This window comes from Pelmatolapia mariae, linkage group LG22, assembly GCF_036321145.2.
Source record: "Pelmatolapia mariae isolate MD_Pm_ZW linkage group LG22, Pm_UMD_F_2, whole genome shotgun sequence".
Lineage (NCBI taxonomy): Eukaryota > Metazoa > Chordata > Actinopteri > Cichliformes > Cichlidae > Pelmatolapia > Pelmatolapia mariae.
In genome coordinates, this window is record NC_086245.2 from 6,335,571 (window position 1) to 6,362,906 (window position 27,336).

At 37.2% G+C, this 27,336-nt stretch overlaps 1 protein-coding gene and 1 long non-coding RNA gene across 3 annotated transcripts; one reads left to right on the forward strand and one right to left on the reverse strand.

Moving 5' to 3' along the window:
• The first annotated feature begins 4,064 nt into the window (after positions 1 to 4,064).
• LOC135932747 (class I histocompatibility antigen, F10 alpha chain-like) lies at positions 4,065 to 26,293 on the forward strand. 2 transcript variants are annotated; one of them, XM_065470355.1, is made up of 8 exons: positions 4,065 to 4,187; positions 16,895 to 17,155; positions 19,574 to 19,852; positions 20,340 to 20,642; positions 22,356 to 22,463; positions 22,641 to 22,661; positions 22,824 to 22,898; positions 23,343 to 26,293. In XM_065470355.1, exons 1-7 carry the CDS (start codon positions 4,127 to 4,129, stop codon positions 22,874 to 22,876), a joined length of 1,086 nt encoding a protein of 361 aa, XP_065326427.1. In that variant the 5' UTR covers positions 4,065 to 4,126; the 3' UTR covers positions 22,877 to 22,898; positions 23,343 to 26,293. The 2 variants fall into 2 exon arrangements, with proteins under 2 accessions (XP_065326427.1, XP_065326428.1); XM_065470356.1 differs by lacking the exon at positions 22,356 to 22,463.
• LOC135933523 (uncharacterized) lies at positions 12,224 to 13,908 on the reverse strand. Its single transcript, XR_010573788.1, has 3 exons — positions 13,767 to 13,908; positions 13,352 to 13,428; positions 12,224 to 12,372 (listed from the first exon to the last, which is right to left on the reverse strand). It is a non-coding gene; the product is annotated as an uncharacterized LOC135933523 (long non-coding RNA).
• Positions 26,294 to 27,336: the final 1,043 nt, after the last annotated feature.

Sequence of the window (27,336 nt, forward strand, 5' to 3'; positions counted from 1 at the left end):
GACTTACAAACAACAAATGACGTATGTTGAAGCTCCAGTGGAAAGCCTCAGCAAATCTGATCATTCACGGTGTTAGAGCGCCGCCACTGGACTCAAACAGCACTCCATCTGTGCCGCTTTGTGAGAAACCGCGTGATGACTCTGTTAGGTTTCGTTTTTGTGTTTATGAAGCTGGATCTGGTTTGATTTGCAAGCGTTGGCACACAAACAAAGAGACTGTTATCTAATTTAAGCGCCAGGTCGTCAAAGCTTTTTATCTTCCTGGTTTTGCAACATTGCTACAATGATAAAGAAATGAAGCTATCGATGATTAACATCAGAAAAACTTTAGCAATGTAGAACTATGTATGTATAAAAACACATAAAACCACAATATTTAAGTATTATTGTCTGAATCCAAGGGTTACAGACATAATATTATACATTTGGAATATAAAAACAATGTTGTATGTTTTTGGATTTTAAGACTTTTTACTAGTTCTGTTTCTCTTGTCCTCATCTGACATTTATTTGTTTTTTTGAGTAGGATTTGCCACAATATCCAGTTAAAAAAACATTTCTATTTATCTCTCTCTCGCTCTCATTAATAAGATTTGGATTTTTGAGATGTGGGCCAGCTGCAGATTTCAGTGGGTGGTGGTAATACACCTGACTGTAACAAAGAAGGAAAAAAAATATGTCTGTTTATTGTTTAGACTCCGCCACAGTGAAAATGAAACTGCCGCATACGCAGTAGCTCCTCTCTGACCAATAGGAATTCAAAGCTGGCTGCATCTTAACAGTAACCAGGCAAAAAAAGGGAACTACGGTTTTCTTTGGAAAGTGAAATCATGACCTCAGAAACAAAGAGCTAGTGGTGTGTAGTCTGTGGGCTCTGTGTCTTTAACCACTACGTCACTGTAGGCTGTCTAATCAAAATCATGTATATTTGTGTCACATCTATTATCAAATATTTTCGGAAGTTATTTATACTTAATCATATTCTTACTAAATCCATTTTAAAAGTAATTTAAATTATGCTCATGTTTACACTCATATACAAATAACTTCCCCAAGTAATCCAGATACAATTATTCATCCGCCACACGTTCATCTGGAAACCTATTCCAGCCAAATCAGTTGGAATAGCTGTGTGTCCTTCTCTTTCTGCAACGTTGCTGCAATGATAAAATAAGGAAACGATCAATTCCTAAAATCAGAAATGTTGAATTTTTTTTTTTTTTTTTTTTTTAAACAAATAAAGAGGCAATATTTAAGTATTATTGTCTAAATCGAAGGGCTACAGACTGAATATTATGTATTTACATATAAAAATTAAAATATAATGTTGGATTTTAAGACTCTGTTATTTCTGTTTCTCTTGTCCTCATCTGACCTCTGCCCTCACAGACTCTTTCTCATAACTTGCTGCCTCTCATATGAACTCACTTCAATTTATAATCCCACTGTTCATAAATAATCCACTCATTCTGCACATAAACCTGTCTAAGCATCAAAGACTATCATTAAGCTCTGCTGCAGGACTAGCTTTCTCCACAATGTGCTGCTGGGTTTGGTTTGTCAGATGGCGCCATCTTATGGGCTCAAAATGTGGTCATAAATATTTTGTACTTGTAAATCAGGATTTCTATGTGTAAAAAGAATTTGTGTGTGCGTAAAAAAGATTTGTGTGTGGACTTAGCCAAAAAAAACAACAACAAAAAAAACAACGTGTGAATCTCTGCAAGTTAGAAGTACGAATTTTGACCCTATTTTTCCTTCCTTTCATCTGATTGGTCAATGTCATGTCAATCACAAATGTAACAATCCAATCAGAGAACAGATGGGTTTGGCTGTCGGAGGGGCGCTTTTTTGAACTGCAGGTCCTCGAAGGGTAATACAGTTTGAAGCTGGAGGATCTCTATATAACTATCCGATAGCAGCTAGGTCCGCTAACTTTCAGCAGCTGTTGAAAGGATAAAGTTGTGGTAGATCAGTGGTTAGAAATACCATTATTACTTTAGGATTAGTTTAACACAAAGTCAGGGCTGACCCGGGACCATTGCTGTGAGTCACAGTGCGCAGCATAAAGGTCCTTTCACATCGGACGCAGGATGTGCTGCTAATGCTAACTAAAAGCAAAGGATCCAGAATTTGTTGCGCTGGCTGCTGAGCTCTGTGGGTTTTTGCAGCAGCTCTACCTGTACTAGATGCACCTGCTCCTTGTCGTTTCTATCTCTGACTTTATGTCCTCTACAAGAGTTTTTTTTTTTTTGCTAGTTCTTCAAATGTTCAATAAAAACATGTATGCTAATTCATAACGAAGAAAGCTTTGTAGTGAAGACTGTCATTTCCAAAACACTGCCCCCCCCCCCCCCCCCCCCCATGAGTGGGGGCAAATAAAACAAATAAATGTCAGACGAGGACAAGAGAAACAGAACTAGTAAAAAGTCTTAAAATCCAAAAACATACAACATTGTTTTTATATTCCAAATGTATAATATTATGTCTGTTACCCTTGGATTCAGACAATAATACTTAAATATTGTGGTTTTATGTGTTTTTATACATACATAGTTCTACATTGCTAAAGCGTGATTTGGAAGTCCCTGTATTAAGCACTTAGACCTGTGACACAAAAATCACCAAACTCGGACGACCACAGACTGTTTTCCTTCGTGGTGATAAAGGAAAACGCTGGGTTGGCATGTAAAAGGGCATTTATTCCCTTCAATGACCTGCAGTTCAAAAAAGCGCCCCTCTGACAGCCAAACCCATCTGTTCTCTGATTGGATTGTTACATTTGTGATTGACCAATCAGATGAAAGGAAGAAAAATAGGGTCAAAATTCATACTTGTAACTTGCAGAGATTCACACGGTTTTTTTTTTGGCTAAGTCCACACACAAATCTTTTTTACGCACACACAAATTCTTTTTACACATACATATCCTGATTTACAAGTACAAAACTGATTTACAAGTACAAAATATTTATGACCACATTTTGAGCCCATACAGGTAATGTTTTTCACGCTGTTACACACAGAGCAGGATCGTCTGTTTAAGCTCGTCAGTTGCCACAAGACAACTTACCAACGTGTACGTAATAAGCTAATACTCCTGTGTGCTGTAGACTACAGTGTACGCTGTACACCTACTTACTGGTTTTGTCGCATCAGTCTGTCGCTAAGTTAATTTGTGTTTCTCCTACAGCTCCGGACCGCCCAGGCAGAAAAAATGCACGTGCTCTTTGTGAGCTCGTTCCCGGCTCGTAACCAGCGCGCTTTGCCGTCAAGGGCGATCATTGGTTAATGGTCATCATGTGACTGATGCAAGCCAGATCCTTTTATTTAGTAAAAATGTGATTAATAGTAAAATATTATTGTTGAGGGGCACAGACAGGACTCCGCGCACACACACACACACACACACACACACACACAAAAAAACAAAAACAAAAAAAACAACATTTTTTCATTTTTTAAAAAAAAAATTGGCTCAACAAAAGGGCACTTTGGGCACCCATCAGGAAAGGGGCGGGTCCTCAAGCCCCTCCAGCCCCCCCCTCTGCACGTGCCTGCATTTTGGCAGCCGATGCCACACAGCCTGATAAAATCTGTACCCCTCCATAACTTCTGCTGGGAAGAAGAAATCCTCTCCAAAGTTACTGTAGTTATTAGTTATACTGTGATTGATTTTGCAAATAAACTCCTTCGTGATAGCTTCGCTACAAAGTGTAAACCCAGTGTAAATTCACCGGAGAGCGACGTGTTGCCATGTTCGCGTCTGGTTTTACAGTATTATAGCATCAAAGTCTTTTTCTAGACAAAGTATTCCCAGCAGGTTATTTCAGTGTAGAGTTTAAGGTAAATTGTCTTCCACGCGGCACATTACAGTGTCACGAAGCAAGCATTAAAACACATCGAGTCTGCTGTTTTCCAGCTTTTACGCTTTATTGCATCGACTGCAGATCAGTGACAAGTACAGAACGAAGCTGGGCAAGTGGCTCCTCCTACTTTGCGCGCTCTCGTAGATGGGGAAACAATTTTGCCGCGGGTAACTACTTTGGCACAACACCGGAAGCACAGAGGCGCTTTTTCTAGATAAGTGAACGCAAGTGAAAAGTCTGTTAAAGTTTTGGATTTTATGGTTACAATGAAGGTCTTCATCTTCCTTCTTCTCCTGGGGATACAGGGAGCAGCGGCAGGTCAGTTTGACTAAAGATTTCTGTCCCAAACTATTTGACGAGTTCCGTCTTTAAATCGTTCATGACGCATTTTTAAACGTGACTCTGCTGTCTCTCCAAACAGTTAAACAAATAAAACATCAGTGAGGAGGTCTGATGCTAATCTGGTGACAATAATCAAAACTGTTATCTTAAAAACTGAGAATAATTTTCATGAGGAATTAAAACATTTTTAGACAACAGCTGATCACTAAAGTGTATTTAGCACAAAGTATCAGTAAAAATTAAATTTATTTATTTAGGACAGTGCATGTTAATGAACATAAATGTAAAAAAAAAAAAAAAAAAAAAAATTACATGAATGTAAACATACCAGATTATAGCCAAGGGCTAATTTCCATCTGTTGTCCATGAACATAAAAAAAAATAGACATAATAATTCATACATAATAAAAACTCCATCACCAAACACTCACATACACACCATTCTGTTCCCAAATAAAACATTAAAACTATACAACTTATACATGATCACACACTTGATTTGTCCATAACCAGTTTTTAACCTGTGCCTTAAACAAATTGAGCTTTCTTTATGCCTAATGAACTCCTTTAGTGGTGGTGGAGCAAGGGAGTGTAAGACTTTATATATTAAACACACTATTTTAAGTTTCACTAAGTTATTGAAGTTCAGTAATTGATGTTTTTTTAAACACATGACAGTGGTGGTGGGAAGTCGGTTTTTTGTCAAGTAGTTTGAAAACATTTATAAAAGAAGTTTAAATAGTTTTAAGTGTTGTTGGACAAGCAAGTGACCAGGACGTCAAACAATAGTTCATATGAGAGATGATCATTGAGTAAAAATAAGTTTTTGCAACATTCATATTTAAATTATTACGTATATGATTAAAATTTTGATTATTAAATTTAAATACCTGGGACACTTTATTTATGTGACTCTTGAAGGATAATGTTGAGTCTAGAATGACCCCAAGATATTTAAATTCTGGAGCTAATTCAAGCTCTACTCCATCCAGGAATATGTTTGACTGCTTCAAGTTTAAGGGGCGTTTTGAAAAATACATGCAGACAGTTTTTGAGGTGTTCAACATTAGGAGTGAGTCCTCCAGCCAGCTATGCATTAATGCTAAAGCAGCTGTAAGATCTTTTGCCACCTGCTGGACACTATTCGCTTGCGTATATATATATAACTGCATCATTTGAGCAAATATATTTGGACAGACTTCAGGTAAGTTATTGATAAAAAGAGAGAACAATAAGGGCCCAAGAACAGATCATTGAGGAACCCCTGTATCACAGTCTAAATATGGAGATTTAACCCCGTCCAACACCACACACTGTTTCCTGTGTGAGAGATATGAGGCACACCACTGAAGAGCCTGACTGGAGATATTAAACTGAGTCAATCTGGACAACAATATCTGATGGTTTACAGCAGAGCTTCCCAAAGTGTGGGGCCCGCCCCCTGGGGGGCGCGGTATGAAAAGAAAAAAAAAAAAAAAAAAGAATGCTTGGACACTGCTAGCATAATGGACAGGTTTTTGACGGGGCATTTTTCTTGTAAAACAAAGGGGGGCCTGGCCAAAAAAGTTTGGGAACCACTGGTTTACAGAGTCGAAAGCCTTCTTCAGATCTAAAAATACAGCTCCAACACAGGGACTCTTGTCCAGCAAGCTCTTCAAGTTCTCCACTAACATACACAGGGCAGTATCTGTGGAGTGATGTGCCCGAAAGCCAAACTGCAATGTATGTTATGAGGGTTGGGTGTTTTCTAGGTGAGCAGTGAGGAGTTTAACCACCCACTTCTCAGCTATTTTAGATACGACCAGGAGTATGCTTATGGGGCGATAAATAGCCATGTCAGTCTTCACACCTGCTTTGTAAATTGGTGTAACTGCAGCAATTTTCCAATCTGTTGGAACAATGAAGTGTTCGAAAGACATATTCCAAACATGAGTTGTTGGACGTACAAGCAAATCCATATGTTCCTTTAGGAAATTTGTGTTAATACCATATACATCAAGTGCTTTTGATTGTTTTAAACCTGTAATTACTTTAGCAACTTCAGTGTCTGAAATATGAGTGACGGTGAACAAATTTTGACCAACATCATTCATATTATCAGAGCATACGACTGAGTCAAAGCTCTGACTGATCTCCTTAACAGATAAAATAAATAAAGTGTTTAATAGGGCTGGGTATCGTCACTGATTTCTAGAATCGATTCGTTTCCGATTCACAAGGTCCCGAATCGATTTGATCCACGATTCGATTCAATTGAAGTCGATTTGAATCTGGGAAATCACCTTTTCAAAGACAAAGCAGTCATTTAGATAAAATATTAGATATTGTTTAGCTGTAAATGCACAAAGAGAATTTAGAAATGTTATTATTGTCAAGAGTGAACAAGCACTGATAGTGTAATCTACAGCCGTGGCCAAACGTTCAGAGAATGAGAAGTGTTGTTTGTTTATTTACAAAGTTTGCTGTTTCAGTGATAGTTGTATATCATATTATATCACTTCAAATAGGTGATCCAGTAATGCTGCACTAATAAATTAGACTATTCACTTTAGCTAAAGTTATTAAGTTAGCTAAAGAGTTGGGATGCTGTGTAAGACATAAATAAAGCTAAAATACAAAGGTTTGGACACTGTTTTGCATGTTTCCCTACTGTAGGGGTCTCTGCAAGCATACAGGGCTCTGACAGGGTACAAGATGACAACTTTGGATTTCTACTAGAAACAGTCGATCATATTTGTTTGTCAAAGCTGAATTCAGGGCAAACTAGGCTAAATTAGCGTTTTTAGCTAACAGCTACAATAAGCATAAAAGTTACTGTACGACTATCATTTGTTAACATGACGCTTGTTCTTATACATGTAATACATTTATTACCAACCTGAGAGTTTATCCGCTGGTCATTCGACATGACGAATGACTTCTGAAGTCTTAATTCAGCTCAAGACGCTGTAGATTCCCGTCAGTAACACTTTCGGTCCACTAGTAAAACGTAGTTCTATTTGTCATGTTTCGGCTGTGTGCAGGCAGGAGAGGACCCAAACACAAACTCGTAGACACAAGGGATGAACTCAAAACCACAGCTTTATTTGCTGGCTGGGAAAAGCATACTAAACTAAACTGGAAAACGACAAACTAAAGTCATAGGGAGATCCACACACAGCATGAGGGAGATCACGACACTGACACAGGGAAACACAGGGCTTAAATACACTGGGAAATAACGAGGGGAACGAGACACAGAAGGGGAGCACAGCTGGGAGAAATCAGAACTGACAAGGCGAGGGAGCAAAGTAGGATACGCTCACATGAGACATGGACCTTCAAAGTAAAACAGGAAGTAGCACAGACGCAAACTAGACTAGGGGAGACAGAGCAACTAAGAAACACAGAGAACAACAACAAAGACACAGAGGGCAGCTACTAAATACTCAGAGAACTAAAGAGAATACAAGAAAGCCAAACTAAGACACTAGACTAAAGAATGAACTGGGGGAACAAAGGGAACTAAGATCATAATACAAAAACTGAGAGACACAAGAAACTCAAAACACTGGGTCACCGACCCAGGACCTTGACACTATTAATCTGCGCTTGAACCGGAACCGGATGTAAGTCCCAAAAAACTGAATTTTGGAACTGAAATTGAATTGTAGAACTGAAACTGAATGGTGAGAGTGAAACTGAAATTATTTGAGAGCTGAATTTTTAAAGGATAAAATGCAGTTTCAAAGCAAATCAATTCATTTTCAAAATATAAAATTCAATTTCAATTTAGTGATGATCATTTTCAAACCATAAATTCAATTTCAAATTAGACTAATTCAAATTCAGTTTTCAAAAGCATTTATTCAAGTTACAATTCAGATTCAATCTGAGCAATTCAAATTCAAATTTAACTTATTCAAATTCAGTTTCTGATGGCACAGATTTCTGCCCATAGTTGTGGTGTATTTAATTGTTCATGTTTACCTGGGGGTGGTCTAGCATGACCAAAATCCAAGAATCTTGTGAACAAAAGATGTTGACTCCATTTGGCTGGGAAAATGGTATAATTATCCAGCTTTCTTGGACACGTCGAACTCCACAGAAGATAAAAATGTATAAAAACAAAAAGACAAGTTGATGTCAAGATCCAGGGGTTTTTAGATGGTTTTTTAGGTGCGTTTTTTGGCAAAAGCACAGGACCTGCCAAGCTGTGTGTCTGCACCCTAGCAGCCATCTTAAATCTTAGATGCTTATTTATTTGTTCAGAATATGAGGAGCCACATGTCATTTGATGGAGTTTATTAAAGGAAAGTAACTCCTGCTTTTCAATGTATTCAGTATTATTCACCAGTGTTAAGCTTATGAGTACTTTCTGTTTGAAGAACATATCTTAACTAACGAGTCGGAGTTACACCGGATATTAATTTCACTGTTTTTCTGATGTTATTACTTCATTAACAGCCCCCTGAAGTGACTTTTGTTGTGAGGTGTATAAATAATATTAAATCAAATTCAATTGTACTAAAAAGAAATCGTTATTTCCTTATAAAATCATACAGTTTATGTATGTAAAGTGCCAATACACTTTACATACCAGCATGAACTAATGTTGGTATGTGTCGTGTTAAAAATTTTCAGAAGGAATTCAGGAGAAATATCTGTCATTTAAAAAGATTTTGCTTTGGCAGTTGCAACTACAAGTTTTACAGTGCTGGACCTTTGTGTGAGAACAAGCATCTGCTTCACAAATAGGATGACCCTCATCAGGCCCTACAGCTAATATACTGTGACAATAATAAAAGATTATTATGGCTATCTTCTCCCAGAACTAAACGTGGCAGTCTGCTGCGAATCCTCTTCTGTCCAGTCCGACCTCACCTCGTATCTGCTCCCTCCTCAGAAAAGAAAAACATCTTCCTGCCTAGCTTTGATTATTTAATATTGTCTTTCTGCTAGTTCAAGACATCTTGTTTGGACTTCCTGACCCAGAGTCTACTCTACCCATTATCATGTGTATGTGTAAGCATGCTGCAAAACCCTCTGCACATCCTGCAATTTATCAATCCAAACAGTAGTGCTGACTAAAGCTCTTGACCCTCAAAATACAGAGCACCGACTTGTTTATGAGCACATTGTGTATATGTTAAAATAACAAAATAGCTTTATCTAATAATTTAAATAAAAATCAATAATTTTTCCATCCTAACATATCACTTCTGAACAGTGTTGGGTAAGTTACTTTAAATTAGTAACTTAGTTACATTACTAGTTACTTCCATCAAAAGTAACTCAGTTACTTCAAGTTACTCGTTACTTTCAAAGTAACTAGTTACTAGGGAAAGTAACTTTGGTTTTACTCAGACTTCTCTTGTTAATGTGTAACTGGATACCCAGCAAGACTGCCAGTCTTCTAGCTTGCTTACTTGCCAGAAGTGCACTGTGCCACCTACCAATAGAAAGGAAAAGATAATGTGCATATTTCCACGAGAGAAATCCCACGCCTGGACCGTCGTTGACCGCCGCCATGATTCTAGCCTACGTCACAGCGTCATGTGCGCTTTTTACATCCAACACAAAAACTGCAGTCGTGGTGCTTTTGATTGTACTCAGAACTCGGAAATTCTGCCTTCTGAATAGGAAGATGTAGGTAACACCAGACTGCAGATAAGCTGCATACAGGGCTGGACTGGGACAAAAAATCGGCCCGGGCGTTTTGACTGACCGGGCCACCATTATAGGAAAAATCATAAAGCCTTTGAATGAAAGCAAACACTGTTGTGACAGTGATGTACACTGTTCTGATGGTATATATGTATCAATCTATCAATCGTTTGTTGTAAGACTCAGATAATTATTTTTTAAATGAGAATAAGTATTTCTTTGTGCCCTGTTAGTGCCCTACCTGGCCCCCTGGCAAAACTTTCCTAGACCCGCCCCTGCACAGTTACCAGCTGTCAGCTACGTAGAAAAGGATCCTGGTGTTATTGGTCTCTCAGAAACAGTTCATATCTTCCCTTCAACTCATTCATGTCACCTAAAAGGTAAACCTGTTTCTCCATCACCTGTTCAGCTCTGATGATTCAGTAAGGACATCTCCTGGTTTCATCTTCATGTTTCCCTCTCACCAGATATACAAACCGATATCATGACCAGCAGCTTTTACAGCTGTGGCTCCAGCAAACATCAGCTGATACTAGAAATTAATATTAAATAAATTCTAACAACAGCTGATCAAGCTTAAACGCGACATCCGCTGGTTTCCTCTTTCTGGCGCAAAGTGGGCGATAAACAAACAAGAGAGAAAAGCCGATCAGCTGATCATTGATCAGTTTCATGATTGAAGTAGTAACAGGAGAGGGAGGGGAGAGAATGAGAGAAGAAGAGGCAGCTGTGCAGCAAAGACACAGAATAACTCCAGCTTTGTGTCTTTTTCATTGTAGCTGAAGTCCGGGACAAACTGTGTTCCTTTTCACCTCAATACGAAACGCGTAATATTTTCTCTGAATACGAGACGATTACGTTTTTTAGGGGATGGTTGGAAACTCTAATAATTAACCTTATGAACAAAATAAAGTTCAACATCAGTAACATAGCACCCACCCAGCTGTATAGAAACTCCGTCATGTTAGCTAGCACGCAGTACAAAAAAGTCAGCATAACGAAAATAAACTCCACCTAAACTTGGTTTATATCTGACCCAGATAGACTGCAGGTCATAACTTCTTACGTGAAGTTCAGTTCACCTGACACTCAGACCGGCGGCCGCTTCGGGTCTCTCTTCTTGCCTCCACTTTCCCTCATCCACCTGCTGGCCTCCACCACTTGCTAATGTTACTGAATCTGCGGAAGCTCCGCCATAGCCACCACACGAAGTAACGAATAACGAGCCTATCTAAATCCCAGTAACGAGTAACGCGTTCCTGATTTTGGCATAATAACTACACTGTAAAATATAACTTGTTGTTTCAACTTAAAAATGTAAAAGAAAAATGTGTATTGAACATCTTAAGTTTTTTTTTTTTTTTTAGCTTTCTAACATCCATTTCAGCAAAACTACCTGTTAGGTTCATCTTAGATCTCAGGTTTAAATATCTACATTCCTTTAAATTAATTTTCTGTTGCTTACAGAAAAAAATAAAACCCCACAGATTCCATTAAAGTGTATCTGATCATTTCATACAGAAAGTTTGTTTTAAGAACATGACAAGACAATTACTCATGAGCACCCAACATTCACCATTTATTGTGCCATCTTAGTCATCTGAGAAACAGAAAAATCAGTGACGTAGCTCATCAGGCTCACAATCCATCAAAACTCAAAGGTTGCTCCCTGTGAAACAATAAATTTGAACTTGGTCTTGAGCCCAGTTTGGGTGAAGATTAAATTCTGACCAATACTCTAGGAGCAGTAGTGATTCTTGTGAAGTAACAACATAAAGTCTGCATTAATGTAATGTATCAACGGGACACTTGCTATTTTAGAAAAGTTATTCTTTACATTCGCAAAATTTTTAAACTTCATTGTGCTCAGTCACACCTGTTAGCATAAAACTTGAAATATTAAAATAGTACAAAACCTTTGATAAGTGACAGTAAAGATCAGTTTATAACAACTAAGACATCAAACTCTTGTATTTGTCTTCGTTTACAATTGCAACAAATTACACAGAACCAATATCTCTGAAAATGACTGCATGCTTCTGAAACATTTGATAAGATGGATATTTCAGAAACATTAGTTTGAGTCTGCTCAATTGCAAAACAAAGGAAAAACTACTGACTTGCATGAGATAAGCATCTGCAGAGTCCACCATTATATTGTTGTTCACATAAGTTTCTTAAACCATGAACAAATGAGTAATGGTCTAATCTGGAATGTAAAGAGTGTAAAGAGTCTGTTTCTTAGACCATGCACTAGTGAGATGCACTGCCTTCCACCAATGTTCATTAGGACGTTCTGAATGACCTCAAAGATGCCCTTAAGTTCCTTTGGATAGTGTATGTTGAGGGCAAAAAGAAGACCCATCAGCATGGAAATGGCACTTGAGACATCCCTCAGATTAGACAGGATTACTGCCGCCTCAAGGACAACCAACACATCGATGATGTCTTCTTCTTTCACCATCGCAATGCCAACTTTCATCCTCTTAGAAAACGTGTCTTCAATACCTGTCGGCTTTAAAAGGGTTCAAAGACAAAAAAATAAAATAAAATGACACAATTACAATTACACAATATCCCTTGTGTTTAAGAATTGATGTCTTTACAAAGAAGAGCCATACTGATGCCTTTATGATGGTGATTGGCTTTGGGTAACACTTATTAGTTGTTAAAGTTTTTTCAGAATGAGATATGCACCCCCATGTTACAAATCCATTTCTTGCTTTAAACAAAGATCATGTTCATAAATAACTGAGCATGTCTTCAATTGCAGAATTCAAACAAAATTTTCAATTTAAATCTACTTATGCTAAATATTGGCTGTGCTCTAAACCAAATCTGGCTGAGAATACATGAAATGTGCAAACTGCAGCTGCACTACAGGATCAGATTATGGCTCCATAGACAATGCTTCTTTAATCAGTTTATTGATTAAAGTTTATTTTTTCCCCCTATATTAACAGCATGAAAAAAGAGCATATAGACATGGCTGAACAGGTTGCATAATTGGCACTGAATATCAACACCCACCTTTACCCAGCTGCCCAATGACTCTCGGCCAGTAACCTTTAATTGCTTACCCAGTCTACACAGTCTCTTTTCCAGGGTCCAGGACATTTCACCAAAGTATTGCCCCCCACAGCTGTAGCAGCCACTGCAGCCCCTTAAATATCCTAATATCTCTGCCATTACAATATACAATGTGAGAAATCAAACGTAAAGCTGAAGTGAACAGTACAGCAGCGAAATGTCAAAGACCCTGGTGAAGACATGAATAAACACAAGACACTAATAATATCAATGCTAGCTTGCCAGTTAGTTTCTCTGAAACCCAGACCAAATCCAGTGTCAAAGATCTTGTAATAATACATTTGGTGAGGAAAAAGTACACATGTTATCATGTGGCATCTATTGTTTCATAGATGCCACATGTTTCATTTAAAATCCACTGTGGTGCTGTCATTATTAAATTTACTAAAAGAAACAATGCTAACCTTCACAGTCTTGAAAGTGTGTGAGGGATCTTCCTTTAGAAAATGAGGTCCTCTGTCCTCTTCCTTTGTGTAGGGCTCTGGTCAAAGAAGTCAAAAAGAAAACAAAAACACTTTTTAAACAGTGTTTATGAAGCATGTAGACAGCTCCAAATTCACAGCTTTTTGATGCATAATTCCATCAATATATGATTATCATTGGAGATTTTGAATCAGGCTTATCAGGACATTCAAGTAGAATATGATATCCAACCTACCACCAATATACACAGATTCTGTAAAAGTTACCACACTAAATGTCCGGTTGTGAAATATGATGACAGACTTTACTTATCAGCTTTCTTTCAATGAGTTCATCAGTTGAACTGGATAACCTAAAACTTAAACAAAGGATTAGATTTCGCAGTTGAACACTTACATCATCTCCGAAGCATCTTATGAGCCTAGTTAGCCCTCCTATGCCGCTCTTGATTTTGTACAGCTCCACGAACCTCTCCATAATGGTCAAGCACAGCAAAAAGGAACCCTTTCAGGTCAACAGATGTAAGACGGGCAAATTCTGCTTCAACCTGAGCAATAGAAGAAGAGGGGTGGAGAGTACGGGCAGAATAAAAAAAGATTCTTTGAGACTCAAATTTAAGCAAACAGTCATCTGAGGCCCATTAGAGAAAACACAAACACACAAAAGCAAACAAACAAAAAGATGCACTTTACCTGCCGTTCAGCAAACAAAGAAGTTCAGAGAACAATAAGCTCTGTCTTGAAATCTTTTAAAGTAGAATGATTGTGAAAATGACTTATGTGATGTAAAACTTTAGTAAACGTGCGATTAAAAGAACACTGAGTAAAAGGACAAGTAACAATTTCCTTATTCCTCAGATGTTTACCTTGATGAGCAATACTGTTTTAGTCCAACTGCCTCATTAAAGTTACACAACAGGCTTTTTACATTAAAGCCAGCAAGTCCATTACATACTCCCTTTTTAGATCTGAAATACTGTGCAGATTCTGTGTATATGTAGTGGACAGCAATTTACCCCAAAGAGCGCAAAGTTTGCAAGTCCACCTCATTTAAATGACAAAGTCAAATGTGATCATCTAGACCTGTGAAAATAAATTAATGACAAACTTGCAGTTATGGATGTTATTACAACCACAAGAACCTAAACAGTCTGCTCCATTGCTTTTGTTAATGAATCATTTGTTGGTAACACGTCTGAATATTTAGTTTATGCCACCTGCATGCGATCATCAATAGTGCCATATTACTTCTTAAGAAGTACCCTGACACTACAATCTTTATATCATTTGTTCTACAGAGCTATTAAATTACAATATAATCTGAGGTGTTTCCAGTATGACAAAATGCACAAATTGTAACTTACCATTTGACTCCACTGACAAAAATATATCCCCAGCATCAAGTTTGGCTTCACAGACCTAAAATAAGTAAAATAAAAATATATGTTATAATTATATTGTTTTCACCATTTATTCATGTTTGCTAATTTTCTGACATATAAACAATGTTAGTTTTGTTACAATACAGAGAATGCAGTTTAATTAAAAGGTAAATTATGCAAAAAAAAAAAAACTTCTGCAGTATACCATGCCAAAAATCAGTGTCTCTTATGCCAATTATTTTATCACTACAGCTCTTTTAGTATGGAAACTTACACAATCTAGTCATACTGATCACAAGAGTTCAAAAATAAGTTAAAATAGTGAACTGTTGTTAAGCATAAAGCATTTCAGGGTAACAAATAACTGCACAATAGAATTAAAGCAAAAAATAAACACACTGGAGGACTATCTGATAAAAACTAATATAATGCTGGTTTGTAGACCATATTTTGTCTCAGTCCTCAGTGCACTCTTGCAGCTTAGCATGCAGCAGTTAATAACAACTTAAGTGATTACATAGGGGTAAACAGATGACAACAAGCATCCGAGTCCTGCCAAAAAGTTCTTTTTGAACCCAGTCAGTTATTGGAAATATTGCCAAAATGAACTTCCACCAAAATACAACAGCCTGTGAACTTGAAAGAAATTTACAAGTACAGAGACAATATGAAATAAGCTTTATTAATTAGCTGAGTTAGCTTGCTAATATCGCAACAGTGGTTGAGTGCACAACCTTAAAGCTAGCGGCACAATACTTGTGATTTGGTCAGTGCCACATTAAACCCATAAAAAAGGCCATATGTCAGTTTATTAGGTCAAGTTTGGTCATGACACACAAGCTGGACCTTGTTGGCCAAAGTTACATTAGCTAAAGCAAACATTTCGGTAAAAGAGAAAAACCCACGTCATGCCATAAATTCAAAACATGTTCCAACTTTTGTAGCTCTCTTTCCTTATAGTTATAACCAATGTTACTCACCTTGAAAGCATATTCCAAAGAAGACGATTAGAAAACGTCCAAGTAAAGTGAGCATGTCGTTAACCGCCAATTCCCCATGATGCACCTCGGTAGCAGTCACGTGAGGCAGTTTTGAATCCTGCTGTGCTCAACTTACCCACATTGTCAACTTCACATAAGTTGCTGATTTAGCTGGACATGAGTTTTCAAGTTAGCTTTTTTTGGTGTAATTGGGACGTTTTTAACTTGTAATTCTATGTTATAACAACAACTTCAGTCATCTATCGTCAAACTGATATAGAATAATATGTTGAAATTAGAATTACATTTTACAGTGTAGTTACCGTGCTCGTTACCACAATAATAACATAGTTACTGTAACGCGTTACTTAATAACGCGTTAGTCCCAACACTGCTTCTGAATGATCAATAAGAAGCTGCAGGTGAGAAATACCAGAAAAGTTTTGCAATTTAAAGACACTCATTCTCCACCAGGCGCTAATGAGAAGAGTTTGAAACTTACTCCCTTGGTCAGTAACACAAATATTAAATCTGTTGACTTTTGATACCGGAAAACTCTCCTGCAAACCTGATTACAAAATAAAATATAAAATCCAAAACGATTATAAGATAATATTCCCCCAATAACAGTTACTTAACATTAGCTTTGGTTTTATTGATAATATTATCAATCAGAGATATTGGAAGTAAAGCTTTCTTTAACAATTTTAAGCTTTCACAAAGTGAAATGAAAAATAATATAAACAAAGAAGAAGCATCAATATTGACATTTAGAAAACCCATTACTTAAATACTGAAAAAACAAACAAAAAAAACAAAACAAAAAAAAACAAAGTCTGGACAGTCACATCAAAACAACGAAATCAATTCATATAATTTATAATATCAAAAATGGAAATGCAAAAGAGAACAACTCCCTTTAGAAGTCATGCTGATTGATTCAGAAGAAAGAAAGAACAGTTTCAAAGAAAAGATGATCAGAAAAATTAAAATAAATATTAAATATCTATTCATAAATTTATTTTGTGTTTATTGAAGGGACATCAGGATTATTACAGGATGTCTGTAATGTGCTGAAGTTTTTGTTATTGTGTTATTTAAAAAATAAAATAATTTATAAATCTGTGTTCCTGAGATCTCACAACATTAACTGTTTCTTACAGTGACCCACTCGCTGAAGTATTTCCTTACTGGATCCTCTCAAGTCCCAAACTTCCCAGAGTTTGTGATTGTTGGGATGGTTGATGACGTTCAGATTGAATATTATGACAGCAACACAACAAAAATGGTGCCCAAACAGGACTGGGTGAACGGTGCAGTAGATCCACAGTACTGGGAGAGGAACACTAGGGACTTATTGGGCACCCAGCAGTGGTTCAAAGCCAACATTGAGATTTTAAAGCCTCGCTTCAACCAAACTGGAGGTTTGTTCATGTTTCATTTTTTACTGATATTTGCTGTTAATGTTTTCAGTGTGTTTTGTTTACAGTAGTAAACAGGTTTGCACACACATTAAATGTTTCATTCAGATTACAGATTTAAATTATTAACATAATAATTTATAATGAATGTAGAACTACAGTCTGGGAAAGTTTATTTAATTCAACCAGCTTTAATGATCATGTTTGTATGAACAGATATAATTTGTCGGTTAACTGAAGAGTTGATCAAAATAATCAAATAATAAAGATACATTCTTGATATTTGCAGTTTCCCATTTATATTTAGGATGTTTTGTCTCTGAAACCTTGACTGATGTTTTTGCTACAATTTGTCAATTAATTGATTAATCAGAAAATAATCTCCAGAAAATCAGCAGGATCTAAATAATCAGTCTGAGGTGTATTTGTTTTACAATTATTGTGAACTGATATTTAATTTTTATAAATGCAATCCTGGACTGAAACTCTCCTTCAGTGGAAGCTTCCAGAAAAATTTAAGACAGTCTGGTGTGTAGTTTCTCACATTTAGACAATTTTGTTAGAATGATAAGAGGCTGCCGAGTTGCCGAGAGGTAAACCTAGGATCAGGATCTGAGTCTGCTGCTCAGGATCCATCTCAGTGTGTTTGTCTGTTCTTGTATTTAAGTTATTTATGAGGAAATTCACTGTTTTGTGAGATGATTTTGTAAACCAGCAAACGTCCTCATTAATAACTAAATATATTTAACATCAAACGTGAAAATGAAACAGACATTCAGCCTGTTTTCATGAGGAAATGTTTTCAGGATTATCTTTCATTAGCAGAGGTTCCATAAATAAATCAGTGACAAACTTAAAGCTACTCTGTGGAAAATAAATAAATATTTAACTTTTAGTTTGAGTCTAATAGCACAACAGTTTAGTGAGAAGTAGATAGACTGAAAATAAGAAACACACACTAACAGACAGACAAAACAAGCTGACATCTGACATGAAAATCACGTTTCTCCAAATTTCACACTGATTTTTGTCTTATTTTAAAATGACAGTAAATCTGAGTTTCAGTTTATGTTGAATATTTTTGGTCCCAGATTTAAAATTTAAATTTTTTACTAATAGACAGCCTGAAAATATAATAAAGGAAGTTAAAGTGTTAAATGTCTTACATTTCCCATACACTGGCTGATGGTTGATTATTTAAGGTGATATTTTTAATTCAGGACGCTGTAAAAATCAGCAAGAACCCCGCTAGAACGCCTCCTGATCTCGCTTTTTCCTGCGGTGAGTGACAGCTGTGAGCGTTTTCTTTCATCATGCCGGGCCTCCCCATGTTTCTAATCTATGTAAAGTGGAAAGTGATTGCTTAAGTTTGCCTACTTTATCTATTGACACTATCACCACTTACTGACAATGGGCTGTGAGGCCATTAACAAACTTTCAGTGAATGGTACTCATTGATCAATGATCATGACAATGTGCACATTTATGATAATGAACCTGACCTCAAGGTCCATTGTTAGTCAGTGGTGTTGGCGTCAGTAATTATGCAGATGTCCTGTTTCAAAGTTGGGGAAACCTGCAGTCAGCTGAGGCTGAAGACGTCATCGAGATGAGTGATGAAACGTTTCTCCCACTGAATGCTTTAAATTTCAGCATAAATTTAGCATACGTGCGTAGTCTTCATTGGCAGCTCCTCCTTTACAGCAGCATGTAGCAGTTCCGAGCACTAAGCTGAACGAATGGCGTGGTTTCATTCTGCGTTTTAAATGTCACTCTGTCCGGTTTCAGACCCTAACAATCTGACGTTAAACTAAATCTAAGTCACTAAATCCTCCTGCAGGTAAAAACAAATGTAATCAGCTTTCCCTCATACAAAGTAAACGAGACAAACTAAATTAAAAATACTGACGTTTATCTCCAAATTCATCCACAGTACAGAGATAACTGATCTTACATGTAGCTCCACATGTTCACAGAAAATACCTGTGATGATGCACTGAGGCGTTCGTCGTGTCGGCCTCACCTGTAGACTGTTTGCTCTCGCCACAGCATCAGCGGCGCTCAAAGATCTCTGTACTACACATCCAATAATATCATTAATGTGACTGTTTACATATTTTTAGTGCAAAATCTGATCTGGAAAGTTGCTCCACCTACAACAGCATAGACAAACTGTGCAGCGATATCTCTGCAGGCAGGATGTGGATGTGCTAAAGGGAGAAAATGAATTTTGTTTTCTTCCACTCTCTTTTTCTAAAATTCACATTGTTAATGATGATTGGTTTTAAAAATCTTCCACTGAGACAAAAGCAGCCATAAATGTAGATCCTCTATATGTTGATCACGTCTCTGTGTCAGTATAAGACTTTAGTGCAGTCTCTCTCTGGTTCACTGCAGTCTTTGTCTCTGTGTTTCTGTCAGGTGTTCACATTCTCCATGAGATGTACGGCTGTGAATGGGATGAAGAAACAGGTGAAGTGAATGGATATAATCAGTTTGGCTATGATGGAGAGGACTTCATAAGCTTTGACCTGAAGAAAGAGACATGGGTCACTCCTGTACAGCAGGCTCTCATGACAAAGATGAAGTGGGATCATAGAAGGGCTCTGAAGGCTAAGAAAAAGAACTACCTCACCCAGGAGTGTCCTGAGTGGCTGAAGAAGTATGTGAACTATGGGAGGAGCTCTCTGATGAGGACAGGTAAAATCATGACGGAATAGACAGTTAACCAAAAGTTATTTGTCTCAGTTTATTATTTACTATGATAGTAAATTACACTTCGCATTTCATTTTGATACTACATCACCTCAAAAAGAAATCAGTATGCTAATAATAATAATAATAATAATAATATTCTTTTTTAAGTTGTTCCTGGTCACCATAGCAGATCATCTTCCACTGTTTTAGCTCTGATATACTCATTTCTAATCCTTCTCACTTCTTATGAAAATTTTAATATCATCAGCTCTGTCTCCTGTATACTTCTCAGTACCACCATCTCAAAACCATAAATCATAGCAGGCCATCTTGTAAACCTTCCTTTTCACTCTTGCTCATCTCCATCCTCTCCGTCCTTGTCTGCACTCTCTACTTCACCTCTCTTCTGCAATATGCACCTCTTCAGCTCTAATAAAAACAATAATAATAATAATACAGAAAGAATGAACTGTTTGTCTTTACTCCACAGATGTCCCCGAAGTGTCTCTCCTCCAGAAGTCTTCCTCCTCTCTGGTCACCTGCCACGCTACAGGTTTCTATCCTAACAGAGCCGAGATGGTCTGGAAAAAAGATGGAGTGGAGCTTCATGAGGGTGTGAACAAAGGAGAGATTCTCACCAACAATGACGGGACCTTCCAGATGAGTGTTGACCTGGATGTCTCATCAGTCAAACCTGAAGACTGGGACAGATACGGATGTGTGTTTCAGATCTCTGGTGTGAACGAGGACATCGTCACCAGACTGGACAAATCAGAGATCAAGACCAATGAAGGTAAGACAGGAATCAAAAGTGATCAGGGCTGGACTGGCCATCGGGCATACCGGGCATTTGCCCGGTGGGCCGCTCATGATTTTTCGTTTTTATGGGCCGATGGGGTTTTATTTCTTTTCTTTTTTTAACGGTATAAATGAATGGTGGTGGATTGTCCAGTTGGTCATGATCAACTCTGGGCTGGACCAATTACAGCCGAGGAGGTCGAACTTTAAAGTTGAGGTGAAAAGGAATGAGATTTGTCCTGATCAGCTGATCGGCTTTTCTCTGTGCACCAGAAAGAGCAAACCGGCGGATGTCGCGTTAAACAACAGCAGCACGTTTAAGCTTGATCAGCTGTTGTTAGAATTTATTTAATATTAATTTCTAGTATCAGCTGATGTTTGCTGGAGCCACAGCTGTAAAAGCTGCTGGTCATGATGTCGGTTTGGATATGTGGTGAGAGGGAAACATGCAGATGAAACCAGGAGATGTCCTTACTGAATCATCAGAGCTGAACAGGTGATGGAGAAACAGGTTTACCTTTTAGGTGACATGAATGAGTTGAAGGGAAGTTATGAGCTGTTTCTGAGAGACAAATAACACCAGGATCCTTTTCTACGTAGCTGACAGCTGGTAACTGTGCAGGGGCGGGTCTAGCAAAGTTTTGCCAGGGGGCAGGTAGGGCATTAACAGAGAAAGGTGGACACAAGGATATACTTTTCTTTCTTATTCTTATTTAAAATGTCTAGCTTTTAATTAATAATTATCTGAATCTTACAACCAAAGTTTTCATCTGATGTAAAATGTATAGAAATCCATTATTGTATTCAGTAAATATCTAGTCTAATATACACCCTAGTAGGTTATAGTATTCTTTCCTTTGGGAAGGTCCCATCTGTGCAGTCTGCAATTCTGTTGAAGAAAGATGTTGAATCTATTTAATTACTGGAGAAAAATAATAGATTTCTGTGCATTTGTTTTATACGTGCATTAAATTAAAATCGGTTTTGTCAATTAAGCATCTTGAGGCAGAGGGTGGGGGAGTAGTTCCCTATTTTTTTCTTTTCTTTTTTTGCTGGGAGTTGGCAACCGTATTAGTTATGTATGTGTAATTATAAATTAGGTTGTTATATATTTTTGCTAAGTACTGTTTAGAATACCAGAATAGGGAGGATGGTGAAGGTTTAAGTTTATTATAAAGGCTTTGTGGCTTTTCCAATAATAACATGGTCACTAGTCAAAATGCCCGGGCTGATTTTTTTGTTCCAGTCCAGCCCTGGAAGTGATTAAAGTTAAAGATATAAATTTTAAGAGTCCTGCGGTTCATGTGGTTTTATCTGTTAAGTTCCTCTTCAGTCTGTAATACTGATATGTTATACAAATAAACATGTGTCCAATCTTTGATCATCGTGTGAGTGCCAACTTCCTAAAAATATTTTTCCCCATTAAATGTTTTGAAAGTGCTGTAATGCAGATATTTTTATCCACCATAGCTATTCATTGCTGTCCATTCACTGATTACTGAGCTTTGATGAATACAGAACCTCATCAACATACTTTTTTGTTGAGCTTTGTATTTAAACATTTCTTAATTTTTGTGCTTTTAGAAACAAAGTTTTCAAGCCTATTTCAGTATTTTATTTTACATTTTTCCAGTATTTATATCTACTTGAAACTGATTATCATCTTGACTGCTTCAGTTGTGATTTGTTTGTTGTTGTTGATCTACAGGACCTACAGGATCTACAGGAAATAATGTCATCATGATCTTTGCCATTTTTAATGTGGTTCTTGTCCTCGGCGCTGTGATTGGAATCATTCTCTACAAAAAGAAAACATGTGAGAGAGAAAAACAGAAAAAAATAATTTTTAGTTAATGCTCTTATACAAAAGTGTATAAGCAGCACAGGCACAGTGTCATGGAAATATGAATTGCATTAAAATATGACAAAAGAAAGGCATAAATTATTATAACTGTAAGAGTTTAAATTATCTTTATTTTCTCTTTTATTTCAGGCAGATGCTTCTTCCAGCCTCGTAAGTAAAACTAGTGTCTATTTTTTCTTATATCTTATGCATTCTGTAGATCATAAAATATTTTTCTATATTTTATGGTAAATAACTTTTTCAGGAATGTTTCTAAACAAGTGTCAGATCAGACAGGATGTGGGCTAACAACGTGTTTCTGACCTTTTACAGCTATGAAGGATCCTGTGGTTACAGCGCCACTGAATCCTGCTCCAACAGCCTAAATGACAAACAACCTTCCATACAGTGAGTTACTTCACTTTAAACAAAGCTGCCTTGAAACGTTTTAAACTGTTTCTTTATTTCTGTCAACTGCTGCAACATACTGTAACTCCACCAACACTCTCAGTTACTTTTTATCAAAAGTGTCTAAAAGTCAAATTATAGTAAGTTTTATTGTTAAAAGGAAGGTTTTTGTCTGAAAAATTCACATCTGTTTGCCAGTTAAACATTAAAATTTTAACAAGTACAAACAGTGACAACACAACATTAATGAACTATTTATTAACTAATGTATAATAAAACTTTGCCAGATTAAAACAAATGTTTGTGCTCACAAAGTTTCTAATTAAACATTTGACTGAACCAGAGTTCTTTTATGCGTTAATGATTCTGTAAATATGTGGCAGATATTTATTCTAAATCATTGTTTTATAAAATCCTAATGTTGTTTATTATTTTTCTCTGCAGGTTTATGGAGATATATTGCACTCGAAAAAGAGGCATTGTCACTTGATTCTCCTCCATAAAGTGGGACTAAATTCTTTTATTCATCAAACTGAAGACTTGGAAAAAATTTTGCACTAGTTGCACTTACTTAATCATTCATTAACTAAATTTAAATCACTTGAAAATTTAAAAAAAAAAAGTTCAAATTAGTAATTCAAAGTAATTAAAATTATTTGTAATTTTAATTACTTTAAATTTGGGAAAAATAAATTTAAACATGAATTGGCAGATATTTAACAAGTATGACACAGATCAGTGATTCTCAAACTGTGGTATGCGTACCATTAGTGGTACTTGGGCTCTTTCTGGTGGTACGCGGGAAATTACTAGTTTTTTTATTTATTTTTTTTAGATTCAATAATATACCATTGTAGAGGTATGCAAAGATGACACAAGAGTTCCCTGAGGCTTTTCTGGGAGCTGGAGTCGACCAGAAAACGCCTCCCTGAGCGCGGGTCCTCTATGAAGAGCAGGCTTTCCTTATCGCCAGCGGTTACGGCTGCTACAGAGCGCTGGAAGGCTCGTTTCCCTGGGCCCTAAAACTGCAAATGCAGCACGGCGCTGTCATGCTGATGATAAAAACCCTGCCCTTTTCCGCTTCCCAACCACCATCGAAGAGTCGGAGACCCCTGGGAGATGCCGTTGGTAAGTCAGGAACTATCGCCTGGATGCCGAAGCTCCTGGTAGCCAGGAGAATGCAATCCGCTTCTTCTGCGAGTGAGCGGTAATCCTTTGCGGCCAGGAGCAGGGAGTTGGCGAGGCCACCTCGCACCGGCAACTGTCGAGGAAGACATGAGTGAAGAGGAATCCGCCGTCATCCATTCCTAGCAAGGACAACATGCTCTCTGTGAGATTGAGAGCGGTACCATCACCCAGGCCCAAAAGAGAGAGGAGTTTCTAGGCCCGCTCTGCGTTGGAGAGGGGGTAGCGCAGCAGCAGCAACGTCTTCAGAGCAGTATATTTCCCTTGGGTGGGGGGGATCCCGGAGGAGTCGTCATCACACGGCGGGTGAACAGCGGATCCAGCCAGGCCACCACATGATGGTATTTCGTGTCGTTGGCTGAAAACACCACAAGGCACAAACTAAACCCTGGTATCACTTCCGACATAAATGAAGACCAAAAACTTAACAGCAGTGAGGTTCGTAGGGTCACTAAAGTTGGGCTAGCTGGTATATAATGATGTGGTGCATGGTGGCTAGCTACACAGCTATGTTAGCATAACATAAACACAGTAAAGCTGGTGGATGAACACTAACGTTTTTTCACTCAATAAAAGTTAACGTGAGGGTTCCCGATGGTTAGGGACAAATGTAACTGCATAGCAGGATACTGTAAACCGACCAAACTTCAGTGAGGAGAACAACTGCAATCTAAGGTTAGTCATTAATATACTGCTGCATGGGCTGGGCTGTAGTTACATGTAAAAACTGAGCTTTAAAATGAATAGTGATGATAAAAGCTGAGTGAGGCCGACAGTGATCACTGACTTTTTTTAGGGGCTTGTTCAGATTAAATAGAACTAGATACCAAGCATTAAAACATGTTAAAAACACAACAGCCTTAATAAATGCTGATTAGTTTGGACCCAGAAACAAGTTTTCATCAGGTCATCAATTAAAGATTGGATATCCCACCTGCTGTGAATGTTTAAATGCATTACAGTTATTATTATCACTTGTCACATCCTGTTTTTGACAGTTAAAATAAATAACATTCATATAAGAAATAAAATTGTCTTCTGTAAACTGTATATGGTGGTAAATAGGCCTGTACTACTGTACTTTAATGTCGGTCATAAGGGTGGTACTTCAAGAGCCATATACTTTTTATGAGGTGGAAAAGTTGTGAAAAGTTTGAGAACCACTGACATAGATGGTGACCTTATTTTGAGACTTTAATTCCCAATTAGGAAGGGGGATTTCTATGATGAATATAACAGCAATGGGGGGCGGGTAGTACAACATGCTTTAAAAATCACATGACAGCAGTCTAAAATATTTTTGTTTATCGGAAATAAACAAAAATATACAAAAAAACCAATATATTTTTAGCTTAGCATTTCTGGTGTTGGGTATTCTGTAAATCAATAAATTACTGTTGATAAAAAGTACAACTGTATTAATAGAGGTACTTGTCCTTTACATACACATGCTCTTAGAGTTTGGTAATATGATCATATATTTCTTTAGATTTGTCAACAAACAGGACAATTCTGTAAATCAGTCATGAACTTGTCAGTGTAAAATATTGTTTAACTTTCTAAATCTGATGGTAAACTGGGAATTACTCCAGTCCTCTGCAGCTCTGAGTAATCAGACAGGAAATGGATGGATGGGCAATGAACTGTTATGATTAGAAGGATTTGTCAGTAATGCTTTAGACACATATTTTCCATTTCGTTTGTACTAGATCTCTAAATTATTTTTTAACTTAATTTCTTCTTCAATTAGAGGGTTAAAATAACACCACTGTTAGCCATCCATAAACACGTGCCCAAAGTCTCAGATCACAGTGGATTTCCAAATTTTATACATAAACTGTTTGTACATTTCTTTAAAACTATTTTTGTGTTGATTTTAAACAGTCCTAGGGTGGTTATAATTTATGTCTTTGAGGTTATTTTCATATACAAAAGAAAAAAATTTTTGTTTCTTTTGTTTTTTAGTGTAAAATGTTTTGATCTTTGGTTTGTTTTCTGATTTAGTTTAAATTGAGCTTCTGATGGCTTGTGTGATATTTTCTTGAAAATGCTTTCTGTTCATATTTAGAGGTTTTAAAGGCCTTTTCTCTCTTATGTAAACATTTAGGAGTGAAACAGTGATGTTCAGATCACATGTGGTGTTGGAATTATCTCTTGTAAAATTGTGTTGCTGTTTCATTCTCTTTTATACTTTTGCCTTTCAATAAAGTCCCCAATGATCCAAATTTCTTCCTTTTTGTGATTCCATACACTGTACACTTAGCTACAACATGAGTTCTGTCTAAGTGTTAAAGGAGTTTTTCACCAGGTAACATTTTAACTTATCACAGATCTATTAGGCCTCAGTCACACTGAAGGAAGAATAGGTTGGCAATCTCCATGTGACCACAACAACCTGGTAGTGTGTAGCTGATTTCTCTAATTTTTCTTTTTTTTTTTTTCTGCTGTCTCAGATAATTACACATAGACAGACCCTAACTCTAAGACTGGGGAAGGTCTGTAATTAATCAATGTCTCATTTATTAGCAGCAGAAATATTTGCAACACTTTGCCCGGATGAGCAGCTCATCTGCTCCTTTATTTTTTTCTCCAAGTGAGGATACAATGGAGATCAACAAATTGATTTACTCTGCCTTACAGAAACCTGGTTGCAGCAGGATGAGTATGTTAGTTTAAATGAATCAACACCCCCGAGTCATTCTAACTACCAGAAACCTCGAAGCACAGGCCGAGGGGGCGGTGTGGCAGCAATTTTTCACACCAGTCTATTAATTAACGAAAGACCAAGACAGACTTTTAATTCATTTGAAAGCCTGATGCTTAGCCTCGTCCACCCCAGCTGTAAAACTCAGAAACCAGTCTTACTTGTTATCATCTATCGTCCACCTGGGCCTTACACAGAGTTTCTCTCTGATTTCTCAGACTTTTTATCTGATTTAGTGCTCAGCTCTGATAAAATAATTATTGTGGGTGATTTTAACATTCATGTAGATGCTAAAAATGACAGCCTCAACATCGCATTTAATCTGTTATTAGACTCAATTGGCTTCTCTCAAAATGTAAAAGAACCCACCCACCACTTTAATCACACTCTAGATCTTGTTTTAACGTATGGCATAGAAACTGAACATTTAACAGTGTTTCCTGAAAACCCTCTGCTGTCTGATCATTTCCTGATAACATTTACATTTACAATGATTGATTACACAGCAGTGGAGAGTAGACTTTATCACAGTAGATGTCTTTCTGAAAG

Excerpts from the sequence above, each read along its gene's own strand:
- LOC135932747 (XM_065470355.1), top strand. The coding sequence starts at position 4,127 with ATGGTTACAATGAAGGTCTTCATCTTCCTTCTTCTCCTGGGGATACAG. Across the intron at positions 19,853-20,339 it reads GAGCTCTCTGATGAGGACAG|ATGTCCCCGAAGTGTCTCTC; the intron begins GTAAAATCATGA and ends TTTACTCCACAG. Across the intron at positions 22,662-22,823 it reads CAGATGCTTCTTCCAGCCTC|CTATGAAGGATCCTGTGGTT; the intron begins GTAAGTAAAACT and ends GACCTTTTACAG.